We start from the raw sequence: 16,673 nt of genomic DNA on the forward strand, positions 1-16,673 counted from the left end.
GAGGACTGGAAGCGTTCTAGTCACGTCTTGCACCATTAGCTTCTGCCCACTACGCACCCCGGTTCCCATTCCTGCCACCCACTCCCGACCGCCAAATCCCACGGCGACCCCCGTGGACCCAGGAGTGTGGCACGGTGACCACCCCCGGTGACTCCTATATAGACTTGGGACATCTTCGCCAAAAAAGGAGCGAGGTCCTGTGTGCTCCTCGTCTCTGTAGTCAAGAGCTCGACAAGTAATTCTTCAGAGTCTCAGCCGGTTTCCGGTCCGATCAACCACTATGTCGAGCACAAGCACCAAAATTGGCCATGGCCTGGCCAAGGTCTTGGGCATCAAGCTCGAGAAGCCCGAGAATGAAGAGATGTTGCGCGGCGAGTCTGTCTTCTCTGTTCAGTCCTCAGACACGTTCGTTGAGGAGGAGCCAACAACAGCTGAGTGGCTCCTCGAACTCCTTCCCGACGGCCACGAAGTCCTCGCATATATCCGCTCTCTCTTCCCCTTCCTTAACTGGATTGGTCACTACAACCTGCAGTGGTTCCTCGGTGACTTGGTCGCCGGTGTCACTGTAGGCGCTGTTGTGGTACCTCAGGGTATGGCTTACGCTTTGCTCGCAAAGCTTGATCCCCAATTCGGTCTCTACTCATCCTTCATGGGTGTCATTATCTACTGGTTCTTCGCTACATCCAAGGATATCACCATCGGCGTATGTGAATCCCCTCTAAACCGCCTTGATACTCTGCTAACAGACTGGTAGCCCGTTGCTGTTATGTCCACTGTCGTTGGTAACCTCATTACCGATGTCCAGGCAGACTTCCCCCAATACGAAGGTCACCAGATTGCGTCTGCCCTAGCCATCATTGCCGGTGCCATCATTCTCTTCATCGGATTGATTCGCATGGGATGGGTTGTCAACTTAATCTCTTTGACTTCTCTGTCAGCCTTCATGACTGGTTCTGCCATCAGCATTGCTGTTGGCCAGCTGGTCACGTTGCTGGGCATCAAGGGCGTCAACACAAGAGAGGCTACTTACCTGGTCTTCATCAACACCCTAAAGGCCCTTCCCAAGACAAAGATGGATGCTGCCATGGGCCTGACCGCCCTCACCATGCTCTACCTTCTGCGATTCATCTTCACTAGCCTGGCCAAGAAGTACCCTCAGAAGTCGAAGCTCTTCTTCTTCCTGTCAACCCTACGAACAGTCTTCGTCATCCTTCTCTATACCATGATCAGTTGGTTGGTCAACATGAACAGACGGTCGAACCCGCTGTTCAAGATTTTGGGAGAAGTTCCAAGAGGTTAGTACATTTTCCACTCGGCTAGTATGCTAAAAGCTAACCAAAACAAAAGGTTTCCAGAACGCTGGCGCCCCGAAGATTGACACCGACCTCATCAGCGCTTTCTTGCCCTTCCTGCCTGCCAGCGTTATTGTACTGGTCATCGAGCACGTCGCTATTTCAAAGTCCTTTGGTCGTGTCAACAACTACACCATCAACCCTTCCCAAGAGTTCGTTGCCATTGGTGTGACCAACGTCATCGCACCTTTCCTTGGCGGTTACCCCTCTACGGGTTCGTTCAGTCGTACCGCTATCAAGTCCAAGGCCGGTGTCAGAACTCCCTTCGCTGGTGTTATCACTGGCCTTATTGTCTTGCTTGCCATCTACGCCCTCACGGCTGTGTTCTTCTATATCTCCAGCGCGTCACTGGCTGCAGTCATCATCCATGCTGTTGGTGATCTTATTACGCCGCCCAACACCGTTTACCAGTTCTGGCGTGTCTCGCCCCTCGAAGTCGTCATCTTCTTTATCGGTGTCTTTGTCACCATTTTCTCCTCCATCGAGAACGGAATTTACGCCACGATCTGCATCTCTGCTGTGCTGCTCCTCTGGCGCATTCTGCGCGGCCAGGGACGCTTCCTCGGAAAGGTCAAGATTCACTCTGTCGTTGGTGACCACGTCATTGGCGAGGACCACCGACAAGTTATTGGCGAGTACGGCACCTTCAACGCCAGCGACAACGCCGCCCGCAACGTTTTCCTGCCCATCGATCACGGTGACGGATCCAACCCCGAGGTCTCCTTGGACGAGCCATACCCCGGAATCTTCATCTACCGCTTCTCCGAGGGCTTCAATTACCCGAACGCCAGCCACTCCCTCGAGTATCTGACTGACTACATCTTTGCCCGGACGCGCCGCACAAACTTGCAGTCGTACGGAAGATTGGGTGACCGCCCCTGGAACGACCCGGGCCCGTCCCGCAAGGCCAAGAAGGCGCAGGCCCAGATGCACGAGGAGGAGAACAGGCCGACGCTCAAGGCCATCATTCTCGATTTCAGCTCCGTCAACAACGTCGACCTGACGTCGATCCAGCAGCTCATTGATGTTCGCAACCAGCTCGACCGTTACGCGTCCCCCGACAAGGTGAATTGGCACATTGCCTGCATCAACAACCGGTGGACCAAGAGGGCCCTCGTCGCCGCCGGCTTCGGCTACCCCGTCGACCGCAGCGACGGCACGCAGCACCAGTGGAAGTCCATCTTCAGCGTCGCCGAGATTGGCGGCTCCGAGTCGGCGGCCGCGGTGGCGGAGAAGGAGGCCAACGAGAAGGAACTTTCCACGCACGCGCGGGCCGCGAGGACCATTGACGAGGAGGCCTTGGGCAAGGATGGCGGCGCGTACGACCAGATCGACCCTGTGTCGTCGGGCTCGAGGAAGGGCGGCGTCGGCAACATTGGCGGCGGCCCCAGGAGGAAGGGCGTCGTCGTCCACGGTCTCAACAGGCCGCTGTTCCACGTTGACCTGACGAGCGCGTTGCAGAGCGCCATTGCTAACAGCGAGGGCAGGGGTCTTATTGAAGAGGAGGCGGAGGACCCCAAGAGCCCCAGCACCTCGAGTGATTGAGAGAAATGAGGAACTGTTCTAGGATGGAAACAAGATATATAGCGATTTTTTGATACCCTAGGTGGGAAATTTTATTGAAGAAAGAAAAAAGTCGGTGCAGATATGATACTAGGCACACAGAAGATGTTGATGACGGTATATATCACCCTGCGGGGAGAGCAAGTTTGCGTCTTGCAGTTTAATGTTACAAAATTTCAAAACGATACAAACTAGCCACCTTGAGCCCCCTTGAATAGTTGTTCATTTGTTGGCACGCAAGTACGCAGAAAATGGGCTCCCCCTTGGGAGTTTCTATATATGCAATTGCCCTTTAGTAGTGTACTCTAGCATACACGTCTCTTTGATTCAAAGCAGTATCAGGATCCTGTAAGTATACAGAGTGATGACATGTTAGTCTCTTCCGGATATTTCCTGATAATGTATGTGTCTCGTTACCTGCTGCCCGCACATGAATCCCCTCATTGCCATTGTCGCGAATCTACATACTGTAAGAACAAACATTGTCCTGCTTGCACCTCAGACCACAATGTTTATAAGAGAATAGTTGGTTATTATAATCAAACCCGAGAACACAAACCCATGGCCTACGACTCTTTTGCCCCCGCTCATCCGCCGTTCCATCCCTAAGTTCAGCGTCAACGTCACCCCGACACCATCCATCCAGAACCCACCCACACCCACCAGAAATCCACCAAAACACCAAAAAGATCATCAAGAAAAACATACAACACCAGGTATTCGCTGGTCGTCACCGACCCAACTACTAATCCGGCCCTCATTGGCTTATCTATGGGAGAGCGGACGGGATCCCGAGTTTTCCAATGGGTATGGTCGTATGTGGTGGTTTGTGCCAGGTAGAGAGTAGATGACGGCAGAGACAACGGGGTCAACACTGCGAATGACACGATTAGGATTGTCCTGTTAGGAGTTACGATGTACTTCTTACATGCGAAGGGGATATTTTGGTTTCCGATTTGTCATTGATAAGGGTATTTTTCTGTGTGGAACTGGAGTGGGATTGAGATGTAGTCAGTTGTGCCTCGTCTTCACCTAGAGAACGACAAGAGCATCCGGGGATTCCAAATTCGTACAGTTTTGTATTCAACCATTTATGGAACCATTTTCACAGGTCGAGACCCAAGTGGTGCTGGTCGACCTTTCTCTACATGCCGGAAAGGGCAGATGCTGTGTTGGGTTGTCGCAGGATTGAGTTTCTTCTCCCTTATATGTTGCGACGGCTCCTTCATCATATCATAGGAAACTTCTTTGAAGAGTTAAAGCCTTGGATACCAACGATAGAGTAATCTAATGACCTGAAGATAACGATCAAGATATGGTGTTGGCAGCACAATATTGTGCTCGAGTCCGTGGCGATGTGTTCGCACACTTCCACAGTTGAGGATACTGAGACGCATGGAATTTGCAAAAGCCACCCAAATAAATTAATCAAACACCGCCTACAGTCCCTACAGTAAACAGGCGCAATTTCACCGTCGAACAAAAGAATAAAAGATATTTACACAAGCACAGTTCGACAACACACTATCGTCACAAGGCCCTACCCTCTCACAAGGGCCGGCCATCATACACCGTCCCATACGGAACGGTCTCAATGTCTCCATGACAAGCCCTATCATAGGCTGCCAGCTCAGGCATGCCCTGCTGCACGTTCAAAAACGTTTCGAGCTCGCACCAGCCGTCTAATCTCGTGACATCGCAATCGGGGAAACTCCAGCCTAGCGGCACGGTCCTCTGGTTCAGGACAAAGTGAATGTACTTTGTCTCCCCGCCGTCCTTCTCGTACCCGGAACGGTCGGCCTTGAACGGCTTGGGCGTCTTGATGACCTCAATGTCGAGTCGGGCGCCAAAGGGTGTGATGTGCGAGACGGTGAAGTTGTGCGGGCCCGGGTACTCCGTTGGTTGGAGGAGTTGTGCGAACTGCTTCAGGCCAAACGCCGTTAGGATGGAGGCAATGTTGGTGTCGTGGGAGAAGTCAAAGTAGAGGCTTTGATTGAGAGGGAACGTGACCGTGTTATTGTCTAGTGTCACGTTGATCTGAGACCCAGAGTAGCCCAGAGTGTGGTTTTGGAGGCGCGCAATGACCTCTTGTTGATAGCCGATACCGACAGCGCGCTGCAGCCTTGTTAATACCGTGTCATTTGGCAGAGTGTGAAGTATGTACTTACACCCGTGGGGTTCTGGAACGCGTTGTTGCCGGCGAACATGAGGTCGACGGAGTACGAGAAGCCAACCCATTCTTCGTAAGTGAACAAGTCGCAAAAGACGCTGAAGCCGTAGGCCACCTGGTTCAAGGTTAGTCAAAGGCAACTCAGTTTCGTATCCCGCAAGCAAGTTCTCACCGTCTCGTACGGACACATGGTCTGAGCCGCATAGGTGTCATCGATGGTCCAGTCATATCCACCCGCCAGATCTTTCAACCGAGCAGTGGCTAGAAAGAATTGTCAGCAGCATGTACGACTACGTAAGTAGAACAGCAGCAGATAAGCTCACCGTTAGCAAGGTAGTTTGAGATCCAAACCTTGGCAGCATCGTCGCCTCCATTTTGCTTGCGGGCGTTGGGGCAGTTCAAGTAGCCGGCGAGCGAGTTGTTTGCCCTATCTTGCTCAATGATGACCTCGATGGTGGCATTGTTTGTCCTGATGTACAAGTCAGTTGTGAGCTTCACACAAGCCAAGTGAAGCACTTTACCATTCAAGACCAAAGAAACCCGCCAGCCAGTACTCGGCCGACTTCAGCATTCTATCTTGCGTCTGCAAGCGTGTTAGTCACGAGTATCAAAAGACTAGTTGTAATCACTCCCGACGTACTGTTGTTCGCACAATGATCTTGCTGTTCGGATTATACAGCGACGAATACATGTAAGAGTGCAAAATACCTAAGCGCCAGTTAGTATATCGATGCTAGAAGCGTTTGCGTGAGCTGTCTAGTATCAGGCTACCCACCAGAGTCGAACAGCTCTTGACGTCCTGCGGATGGGAAGGTTAGCAATTTCGTACACAGACAAGGTAGTACTCAAAACCAACCTTTCGGAACCAGGATCTCGTGTCCCAACTGATACTTCCAGTTGTTCAAGAACTTCAAAGCACCCTTGGCATTCAACTTCTTGCCAGCCTTTGCGATGCGCTGCCCGAAATCGGCTACATTGGATCCCGTGGTGGGATATCTAGATCCGTGGCGAGAGAGCATCTACCGCAGGTCAGCCAGGCTGAGCATTTTCCATCGTGTCCTAAAAAGCAGCCACTGAAGTCCACCCTTGGCCAGCTCTGTTTGGGCTTACCTGAACTTGGACGATATCGGCTCCTTCTGGCAGCGCGTATTCCTCTACACCAAAGCCAGGACTCGGTTGATACGGCGTAAGATACCTAAGCGAGCGAGGGTTGAGCAATCACTATTCCTCCCCTGACCACGTACAGGGAACGAGACTTACCCCATCATGTTAAAAATGCTCTCATTCTTGCTTCCCATTCCCTCGATAGGGATATCCGTCTGCAGCGGCGCATTCGGCACAAAGGTGCCCGTCGGGATAACTCTCGTTTGCGCCATAAAGGCAGGCTTACCAGTCGCCGTCGGGCCAGCCCACAACTCCGGACTCGTCCTGAAGTACTGCGGCACATCGTCGTCCGGCCTACACGGGCAGTCCTCGAGGTTCTTCAAACCGTCCAACGCATTCGGACCCCGTCTCACGCCGCCATTGTCCCAGGCGAAGCCCAGAACCACGAACGCGAGCATACAACCCACGAAGGCCAGGGCGAGCGCGATAGCAATGGTGGCGCGACGACGGTTGCTGGGCGAATTGTGAGAACCGTCACCGTGGAGATCAATATCGACAAACGTGGCCCCGGACGTCGGCGTCGGCGGCGGGAGGGCCGGGAGAGGCTTCTCGCTGGGCAGAGCCTTTTGCCTCCGGCCGGAGGAACCGGAACGGCTGCGACGAGGCTGCTTTCGGGAAAAGTCGTCTTCCTGTCCCGGAACGCGGAGATAGCCGCCCTGGCGGGGTGCCATGGTTGCTGCAATAAGTCTCAGGGGAGGACCGAGATTTGCGCAATGCTCAATGAGAGAGAGGGAGAGTGGCGGGAGGGATCCGACGCTTGAAAGGAGGTCAGTCACCCCCTTCGGAGTTGACGGACCGCTGAAGGCCTTTCTTGCAGGCGATGCACGACACTGCTTGGCTTGGGAAGCTGCAGCTAGCGATGTCCAGTCACAAACTGCCGGAGGTTGCACCGAGACACCAACGGGACGCAGAGCTCGTACGCAGGTAAGGTAGCCTAGTAGGTAGGCAAAAGAGGGGGGGCGTGGAATAGGCAAAGTAGAATAAGGTAAGGTACGTCAAAGCAGGATTCGTTTCACACTCGGGGGTGCAAGTCCATGGATGGAGCGCTTGTTTCTTGAAGTGGATGTTGCCTAGGATGGGCATGCAGCTCTCAAAGCGGCACTATCAGGCGGGCAAACCGAGGTTGGCGAATTTGGCGTAGGCGAGACGACGATGCAGAGTGAAACGTGTGTGCCTGAAGGCGGTTGGATGGACTGATTGTGAGGTGCAGCAGTAAGGTATGACGGGTGCAGATGCAGGAAAGAAGGGATCTTCTTCGACACACATGCGGCGGGCAGTCGATCCCCAGGCGTCGGGAGCAACGTCCGTGATTCCCCAATTGGCCACCTGGATGGTCAGTGCGATGGGAGGAAAAGGCAACTTTGCAGAGCGGGAAGGGCGGGAAGGACGGGCGAAAGCGAAGAAGCAAACAAAGGGCGGCCGGATGTGTGTCGTGTGTGCAAGACCGTCCAGTTGCCTTCTTGCTGTAAGGTCAGGTATCCGTAAGGTAAGGTTTGATAACGTCGCGATGGGAAGGTGTCGTCTGAGGCGGCCAGGAGGAGCTCAAGGTAGGGAGACTCGCGGTTAGGGGGCAGCTGTCGTTGGCAGCGGCGCCTTCTCATTCGACGATGCGTGGCCCCATCGGCAGCTTACCTTAGCGGCTTAGCTCAACCGGGAAGGCGGATCCGGTCCCGACGACGCACAGCCAACAGCCAATGATATGGCCTGGTCTGGCTGCTCCGGCAGATGGCTCTTTCCATGGCTTGTGCTACGAAGTACATACATAGTACCTTAGGTAAGGTACCTTAAGGTGAGGTAGGTGCCCTGAGACTCTCTCAGTGAGGTGGCTCTTGGATGATGAATCTCAATCCGAGAGGATTCCTACCTACTTACCTTACCTTGGCACGTGATGAGGTAGGTACACGTCGACTTGACCTCCCATGGCACTCCCAGGTAGTTGTAGTATCCTACCTTAGAATTCAATCGTGAGAGTCTGCGGGTATTCCTACCTTGCCCTACCTACCTAACTTACCTCACTTTGACCTACGCTGGACTGGACTGGACTGGACTGCCGCCGAATCCGCGGAAGCATCCCCGGGACAGCCCTGTAGCCCATCGCTGTCAGCGCATTCCCAGGCCGGGCACTTTCAGCCGTTGACGAACCGACGTCAATCTGCAATCTCCATCCATCCACGCAACTACGAATACCACCAAACAATCGCAACACCCGTCGCTCATGCTTGCTTTTTCCTTCTTCATGGTCGTCGTCCGCTCTCTCCCCCACGCCCCAACCAACCCTTTCTCTCAAGGCCATGTTTCTCCAGCTCCAGCTCAGTACTCCGTATCCGACCATACTCCGTACACAGATTCTGACACCAAAGTCGCGAAGCGAGCATCGCGGGGAAGCCCTACCTACCTATCCCGCACCTTGTCCCAACTTTTCAACGTCAATCACCGTGTGGCCACTTGACTTGGACCTTTGTGGCCGGGCTTGTAGCGACCTGCAGCTCTTTCAACGATAGTCTTCCCAAACAGGCTTCATCCAAAGTTGATTAGTGATTCCACGCAGGTGTTGGCCAGTCGCTTTTTGGCCTAGGGTTTTGTGACAAACCCCAGTACTTGCATACAGCCTATTCGTTACTCGTAGTCACCTTTTTCCTTCTTCCACTCCTTCTTTCTCGTCTTGGCGCGTTGTTGAGAAGAAGAAACTATTACTGGACCTCTTGTGCTCCACAGTACGTGTCTTCAATGTCTCCACCGCTCCTCCTAGGCGTTCCGTACCAGACCTCTCCTCCTCTTGCTCTTAGAGGTGGACCATCCTAGCGTTCCTCTTTCTCGCAAAATGGGCCCCGTTTCTATCCCTCCGATCGATCGCCCACGCTAGGAGCCGATGACAACCTCCCGTCGTGTACAGGCTATGCCGCCATGCTTTGATGGAAAAAGAAAAGAAAACGTCGAGGCCGGCCTGGGATTGCAGAGAAGCAAAAAAAAAAAAAAACCCCCAGTGAACATACAAACGCAAGAAGCGGGGGCAAGAAGCGGGGGCGCTGGCTGCACATATCCATCTCGAGGCCTGCTAGCGAAGGACGAGCCAGTCATGCCGACCTCGGACCATCGCCGGATTTCTCCCCATTTCCAATTTCGTGCTCAAGTCAAGCTTGCTGTGGGTGCAAGGCTTTTGCAAACCAACCGGCAAAAAGCAAATATCCTTGACATACACCCTTGGGTTTCGTACGGATACTCCTCATACTTTGCCCTCGTCTTGTGACTCTTGTCTCCATGGAACACGTATCTTGCCTGTTGGTGACAAGCAACGTGTCTGCCCAGGATCACCAGGTCGCCAGCGTCATCGTAAAACCCCAGGTCCTCCAGGCGACTAGGACTGGACTGAAGACATTTGGCAAAAGCAAGAAAACATCCCGGCATAGGGGTCCTTGAGACGGAGCTGATGCACTTCTGGAAAACACTCCCAAAAGTTCCCGCATGGCGGCCTCCTCTTTCACTGCCCACTTCTCATGCATGCCTCTGTTTCTTTTCGCTCCTCCCTTCCCTTGTAGGGATGCAAACGCAAATCCGCCGCAGATTTGCTCCCGCTTATATCCTGGGCGCCAGACCAGGACCATAGATTGTAGCCAGCGATCCGGCATTCCCATGCAGGCGATGAAATTGTGCATGTCCATCGACACTGATACCAGCGTATTGCAGGTGTCAAAAGCTGCTGGTCGTTCCGCCACGAGCTGCAGCCACGCGCTCGCTTGCTTGCCGATCACTGAGAGAAGTGCAATAGAAATGCAGGAAAAGCCAAAGGTACACTGTCAATAGAAGCGCTTAGTGCCTCTTTGCATGTCTCGACAAAGGCCTCGGCCCTCCTAGGCGGCTGTCGCCTCCCCTAGAGGTGAGGATGCTTGAATTGTCCTTTCGGCCATGGCAAACTGCGAAGTCCATGCCTGTCTAAGATGTCGGTCAGCTGATCTGCCGGTCAATACGCCATACTTGCTTTGCAAAGATCAATGGCCTCACCGTTGAGGATCCCAGACATTGATGTCTGTTCGCACCATCGTTGCTTTTCCTGCTTGCAGCTGAGTTTTTGTCCACCAGAGAGGGTTGTCGTTTGGGGCTGGGGATACGGGACCGTCATATGCACGTCTTTCTACATTAGAGGCGGCGAAGAAGCAATGCTGGATCCGCAGAGGGATCAAGCGGCCGTTCTTCCATGCATAATGGGGTTGGTTTCCTGATTCCACAATCGTCAGTGTAAGGGAGCAAGATATACTAACTTGACAGAAACCAAATGCGGCAATTTCACAATCAAATACTGACCAGAGTCCACGCAAAAATCTCATGCAGACAACCGTCTGCTTTGGCTATGTTCCTCTATGAACTGCCGCAAATCTTGATGAGCAGCTCCGTCAGATCCGCCAGGGAGGAACGCAGGCCTTTTGTGACCCAGAAGCTGAAAATATAAAATGAGGTTCCGTTTTGGCCGCGTTGACATGCGCACACCGATGTCTTGAAATATGTTTAGCCATTGGTTAGCTGTTTGACCGATACTGCATGGGTGTAAGGTTCCAGCTCCACGGTCGTGTGACCAATGGCTGTCGTTACCTATCCTCAGCCAACTTACTGACAGCCTGGATATCAGTGCCACATGTCTCAGAACCAGACTTGCCGAAGTCATTTCAAGCTTCGCATACCGGACAGGTTTCGACGGTCAAGGATTATTAGGTTATACTATAACAACGCCGGATTTAACATCCCAACCATTGTATACATGCTTTTCCCAGCCGGATTCTACTGTGTGAACTCCAATGGACTCCATGCTTTTCTGACCGTAAACGACAAGGAAAGGACAATAAACTTTTGTGGTGCAACGGGGGTTAAGTGAAATGTTGCGAAAGGAAAGTCGGACAAGAGAAGATGTGGTGGTTGACTCCGCGTAAGAAAACGCCCAGCCCAGTTTCCCGGGTTCGAAACATGAGAGTCCAAATAATGCAACCATGACGCCTCTCTCTCCCTTTTTGGTGATTCTTCATCAGACGTCCTAGCAAGAAAATCAAAGACCAGAATGGGCAGAATCAGTTGGGGTACTTTCTGAGGGGGAAGAACGCGTCAGGCATCGGCTCCAGATGCCAGACGCGGTCGGCAGGCTTGTCGAAAGCATCATGCCACTCGCGCTTGAGAGCATCGGGAATAGACCAGCCGAGCTCCTCATTGCGCACGCGCATGCGCACAAGATGACGCTTCTCATTAGCACCTTGGCCGTTGACAAAGGCCTCGCGGCGGTGAAGGATGGCCAAGTTGTTGATGAAGTGAATGTCTCCAGCGCGAGTCTGAATCTCCATCTGAGTAGCCTTGGCAATGGCTTCGACAGCATCAAGAGCCTCAATTTGACGAGCGGTCAAGGATGGAAAGTGTGCCGGTCTGGGATGAGCCGAGTTGCCCATCAAGGGGGTCCGACCAAAGTTGATAATGATCTTTCCATCATGATGAAAGAGAACAGGACGGCACTGGAACTTGGGACTAAGGTCTGGTCAGGCGACAACTCGGGGAAACACGGGAGACCTGGTATGCAGCTGGAAATGTTTACTTACAGGGCAAAGGGCCAGTCCGAACGGGACAAAGTGCGAATAATGTCAGGTCGAGTGGCTGCCAGAACGTTGTAGACGGTGTGAGCAGATGCAATGATGCACTTGCCACCGGCAGCGGCAGTGTTGCGGGTCAACCAGCTGATGACATCGCCAGACTCCTCGTTGTGGAAGGTCTAGGGATGGCCTTGTTAGTACTTTGCGAGGCAAGGCAATGGTAGTCAAGCTTACAATGGCTGAAGTAGAATGGCGATGGTGATCCGCCTTGGCCTGGCTTGTGTTGTCGGCAACGATGTGGACTGTTGTAGATGGTTGTAGTCAGCAAAGAATGCCCAAAGACGAACAACGGTACAGTGCCAACGTACCAAGCATATTTCCCTTCTTGTCCTGACGAGCACGCTGGTTGGCAATGTAGGCCTGAATGCCAAGATATAGGATCGTAAGATCCTCGACAGAGTGCTGCTGGGGTTCAATGCCGCGGACTACAGCGAAGCCCTTGCCGTCATGAATGTCACGGGCAATGCCATCCAAGGTGGCACCAAGGGTCGGCAGAGGGAAGTTGTCCCGGCTGACAAGATCGCCATCTAGGCCCAGAGCTAAATTGGTACAAAAATCAGCCTTCGGACATTGGTAGCATGAGGTGGGCAGACTTTAACATACTCTTGAATTGCTTGAGCGCGGCAGCGAGCTCGTCAAGGTCCGCATTAGTGAGGCTGTAAGTGTACTGCGACTGTTTGGTAAATTGCGGGCCGGTCCAGGCTGATTCGTTGACCACTGTCTCGGGAAAGCCAGTGGGGATGACAGGAACGTCCGCGACTGGGGCGTTGCGGTCGAGGTGATGAATGTGATGGCCAGCGGCTGCTGTGGTAGCACCCACGACCGGACCAACTGCACTAGACGCCATCTTGCTGATGTGAGAACTGAAATCAGACTTGTCAGAAGATGACCATGGGTGAAATATGAGTAAGCAGTGGCAGGGGGCATGTTCGGAACGAACCTGGAAACGTTTGTTTGATATTGACTTTTTGCCATGCGGCGTGGGATGTAAGGCCAAGAAGCGTGGGCGTGAAGAAAGCGACTTTGAATCAGGTCGAGGCTCGGAACAAGCTTTAAGAAGAAGAGGACGCAGTGACGGCGGAGCCAATGACTACGCACGAGTGCTTGAAGCTGAGGAGCGTCTGGAAGAGACTGAGTAGGCGTGGCAGAGACTGACTTGTATAAAGAATTGGGAAGAAGAGAAGACGAGACAAAGGCTGGTGCGGAAGACAATGGCGTGGATGGGAGAAGAAACGGTTGAGGGAGAGATGGCGAGGATCTGACATGATCTGGCAGAAGCCTAATATACTTGCTTCACGGACCAGGAGGAGAGGTAATGGAAGCAGAGGCCAGTCGGTGAGGAAGGATACTTCAGCGGCAGGAGCCTCAGGAGCAGGAGCAGGAGCAAGAGCAGAAGCAAGAGCAGGCTCAGGGCATACGGTGGCAAGGAATAGGAAGGACAGGACGGGTAGGGACGACAGGCGAGATAGCAGGAAGCCGCTGGATGTATGGGTCCGGGTCCCATGGAGTGAGGTGGCTACCCGAATTGCGCCTGCCTGCGTAAGTAAGGGTTTTCTTTACAGAAACGGACAGGAGTGAAGGTGGGAAGTGACAGTGAATTGATGAAGGGATTATTCGTGAAGCAAAGAAGCACCGAAGCTGTACGAACAAATACAGACAGTGCCGACTTTCCTCTAGGTGGTATCCGGGCCCGGTCGATGGCCACATGCGCGGGTGGGCTGGGTAGGTGGGCGTGGATATGTGGGCGTGGGCAACGAGAAAGAGATATGGGCGTGTGCGTGTGCGCGCGCAAAGAAGCAGCAATATGTTGCCTTACCTTAGTTCGCGGGAAAGCGGCAAGGGCAGGTGGCAGGTGAGCCAGGCCGTTGGGAGGGCCAGCCAGAGACAGGAAATGAGGTGATGGTGTGAGCTTGTCGTCAAGACATTTTTAAGTCATGGGGAGTTGGTTGTGAGAAGAAGAAGAAACTGCAGACGAGCGCGGAGGACCAGAGGTAACTGGTAAAGAACGGAAGGGAGGTGCTGATGGCGCCCACCCGACCTCACATCGGGTTCCAGAGAGGCAGGCGAATGGCAACTGAGAGTGAATTGGCCAGAAAAATAAAGTCAAACAACAAAAGGTAGGTAGTTTTCTATCCTGGGTACTAACGCAGGCAAGGAACAAATTGAAAGGCAGGATGGGCCAAGACAAGCCCTGCGCGGCGAGCCCAGGTAAATAGAAGGAACTAACGTAGGTATCTCACCTTACCTGCCTTGAGACAACACTTGGGGAATACCTACCTTACCTCAAGGTGTACGAAGCGGACGGCAATACGAAAAGGTGAGTTCCGACCTGAGGTAAGGTAGCATGGCAAGAACAGAACTTGAAGGGAGATGCAGATGCAGGGTGCCAAAGTGCACCACAGTCCACAGCCATGTCGCAAGTTGCACGGGAGGGTACATGCCGATATTCCCTTACCTGCCTACCTTACCTACCTACCTACCCGAAGGTACCTTACCTAACCTTCCTTACCTTGCGATAATTGATCATTCCTTCCCAAACACGAAATGAAAGATGGGTGCGTAAAGTAAGGTAAGGTAACCTAAGGTAAGGACAAGTATCTGTAGGGTGAAAAAGGAAGGTAAGGCAAGGCAAGGAAAGGAAAGAAAAGTAAATGTACTCCATGGGCAGTACCGGATACCTCGTTGCACGGATTGTCCTGGGGGGTGCAAATGGAAGGATGGATGGGAGAATTGGAAAACAGACGGAAAGATGGACGGGCATTTGCACTTGCTTGACCTCGACTTTAAAGGTACGTCTCCTCCTTGCCTCACATCACATGCGTAGTGCCTTCCACCATACGGCCACGCAATACCTTAATCAATACTTGCCTTTCTCACTCTTTCCCTCTTTCCTTGCCTCCGATTTTTTTTTTTTTTTTGTTGACTTTTCCTCATTCCTCTCCCAGGCATGAAGGTTGTTGCGAGGGCAAGTATCAAAAAGTGGCCAGCCCGTCAGGTGGACTTGCGCAACGCCAGGGGGGTGGGAAAGCGCACCATACTCTTGCAGGTACCCGGCGGAAAAGAAGCAATATGGGAGGAAAAGGAGATCTGGGCTGGTCGGGGCAGAGCTAGGCCGTGATTGCGATGGACAAACCGAACCTGACGTGGAAGGGAATAAAGCACAATTGAAGAAGGGAAGGGGAAGAGGGGAAAGAAAAAAAAAGGATACACTGCGCACCCCATCTCAGGCCGGTTGTGCCTCATCTCCCCTTGCCCTGGCGACCCTCTGGCTTGCTGGATACCCCCGCCGGGCATATCTTTTGCTCAAGGCACGAGACATGGATGATGGTGTCGAAGAAGAGGAAAAAGAACGAGAGCTGATAGAGCGATAGAAGATGCTTCCTCAGTGAGGTAGAAGAGAGGAGCCGATGCAGTGGTGGTGGACCGGGGAAAGAAAAGGTTCAGTACGTATGGGCTCCGTAGAGTAAGGTAGTGTCCGTAGGTACTGGGAGCGGGGTTTCAAGGGCTCCAATTGTCTCTCGAATGAGCTCCTTGGTGGGTAGCAAGTTGTGGCGAGCCGCGAGGGATGAGAACAACAAACGCAGCAACCCGATGCAATGGAGGGACACGCACATTACATTAGCACTTGCCGTCCAGAGAGCGTAAACTAGACAGCGCGTAGCTGGCATATGGAAATAACCAGCGGCTCTACAAGGGAGCTACTGATATGAGCTATGTGCCCATTGTAGGTGTTACGTACGTAACCATGCATTGCTTGTGCTAAGAACGGTAAACTAGCAATTTGGTCGCCCACGATACACACTGTGGGGAGGGGCGTTGAAAGAAAAATGCGAAATAAACATCAGGTCGGGTTTTAGCGCGACAGACCAGCCAGCTCCTCGTGGCACGCAGGGCGCGATTTTGGGTCTGCTGAAGTTGCGATGGTGACGGGCCTTTGACGGACTCGAAGACACTTAGTGTGCAATGTGTCGTCGAACGTATCCTTATTGGCAATGATACCGTGATCGTACGCTTTCATGCAGATTTTGAGCTACCATGGTGGATAAGAGATGGCAAGCCGCACGGCACGGGCACCAGATTGCAGCAGCAGGGTACGCGTGGTGAGGTCGACATTGGACGAACATGGACCACCAAAGCTACCTCGCTCGGTGTCTGGAAAGCACCTCAGCGATCCAATGCGGTGGGGAATGGGTGTGCGATCAGAGACATGATCGATCCCACCTCGGTACGGAATGGGAAAAACACGTTTTGTGGCGAGCGCCTCCGCTGCTTGTTGAAACATCAGCAGACGAGGAAGACGCAGAGGACGAGAGCGGGCATCAAAATGCGACGGGGCTGGGTGTACGATCAATTGGAAGCTCTTGTGGCCATATATCGTGAAGCACGGCATAATCGAATCCTCGGGACGATGACGGGTGGGTGGGTGATCGGGAACACTAGGCCACGGCACAGAGCCTTGCTTGGTGTTGTCGCCCGTATCCGCGCCTTGAACCGGGCCGTCAAGTTGAGTTGTGTGCTCCGGGGACGATGGTAGGTGATGTCCGATTCGATTCGTGTACTCGTGTTGCCCCGATGAACGACCCGCGGCCCTAAACCGAATGATAGGACCACTATTTGAGAGCCTGGTCACCCGACGCTTAGGTTTTCCTTTGCTCTGCGAGATTGATGAAGCGCCTCAACAAATCAATCGGCGCTGCTGCTAACCGTTTCCTTCGTCCCACCTCGTTCGATCCCGAGGAATTGAAAGAACCGACGGCCATCTTGAGAGCAGACGGCGCATCGCAGGAGAGGTGCTAATGTGCA

At 53.1% G+C, this 16,673-nt stretch overlaps 3 protein-coding genes across 3 annotated transcripts; 1 reads left to right on the forward strand and 2 right to left on the reverse strand.

The window, feature by feature from the left end:
• Nucleotides 1-280: 280 nt before the first annotated feature.
• On the forward strand, nucleotides 281-2,897 carry N0V96_001930 (uncharacterized protein; the record flags this gene model as incomplete). Its single annotated transcript, XM_053195160.1, has 3 exons — nucleotides 281-703; nucleotides 755-1,295; nucleotides 1,348-2,897. 3 exons carry the CDS (start codon nucleotides 281-283, stop codon nucleotides 2,895-2,897), a joined length of 2,514 nt encoding a protein of 837 aa, XP_053047431.1.
• A 1,566-nt stretch (nucleotides 2,898-4,463) lies between these two features.
• On the reverse strand, nucleotides 4,464-6,920 carry N0V96_001931 (uncharacterized protein; the record flags this gene model as incomplete). The annotated part of the gene is made up of 10 exons (XM_065756377.1): nucleotides 4,464-5,030; nucleotides 5,084-5,200; nucleotides 5,258-5,346; nucleotides 5,409-5,554; nucleotides 5,607-5,668; nucleotides 5,726-5,793; nucleotides 5,861-5,884; nucleotides 5,942-6,104; nucleotides 6,196-6,280; nucleotides 6,346-6,920. The coding sequence occupies 10 exons, from the start codon at nucleotides 6,918-6,920 to the stop codon at nucleotides 4,464-4,466; spliced, it is 1,896 nt and encodes a 631-aa protein (XP_065614746.1).
• A 4,383-nt stretch (nucleotides 6,921-11,303) lies between these two features.
• N0V96_001932 (uncharacterized protein) lies at nucleotides 11,304-12,717 on the reverse strand (the record flags this gene model as incomplete). The annotated part of the gene is made up of 5 exons (XM_053195158.1): nucleotides 11,304-11,748; nucleotides 11,820-11,989; nucleotides 12,045-12,112; nucleotides 12,179-12,409; nucleotides 12,474-12,717. 5 exons carry the CDS (start codon nucleotides 12,715-12,717, stop codon nucleotides 11,304-11,306), a joined length of 1,158 nt encoding a protein of 385 aa, XP_053047429.1.
• Between the last annotated feature and the right edge of the window lie 3,956 nt (nucleotides 12,718-16,673).

This window comes from Colletotrichum fioriniae (genome assembly GCF_027942845.1).
Source record: "Colletotrichum fioriniae strain IMI 355084 chromosome Unknown scaffold_2, whole genome shotgun sequence".
Classification (NCBI taxonomy): Eukaryota; Fungi; Ascomycota; class Sordariomycetes; order Glomerellales; family Glomerellaceae; genus Colletotrichum; species Colletotrichum fioriniae.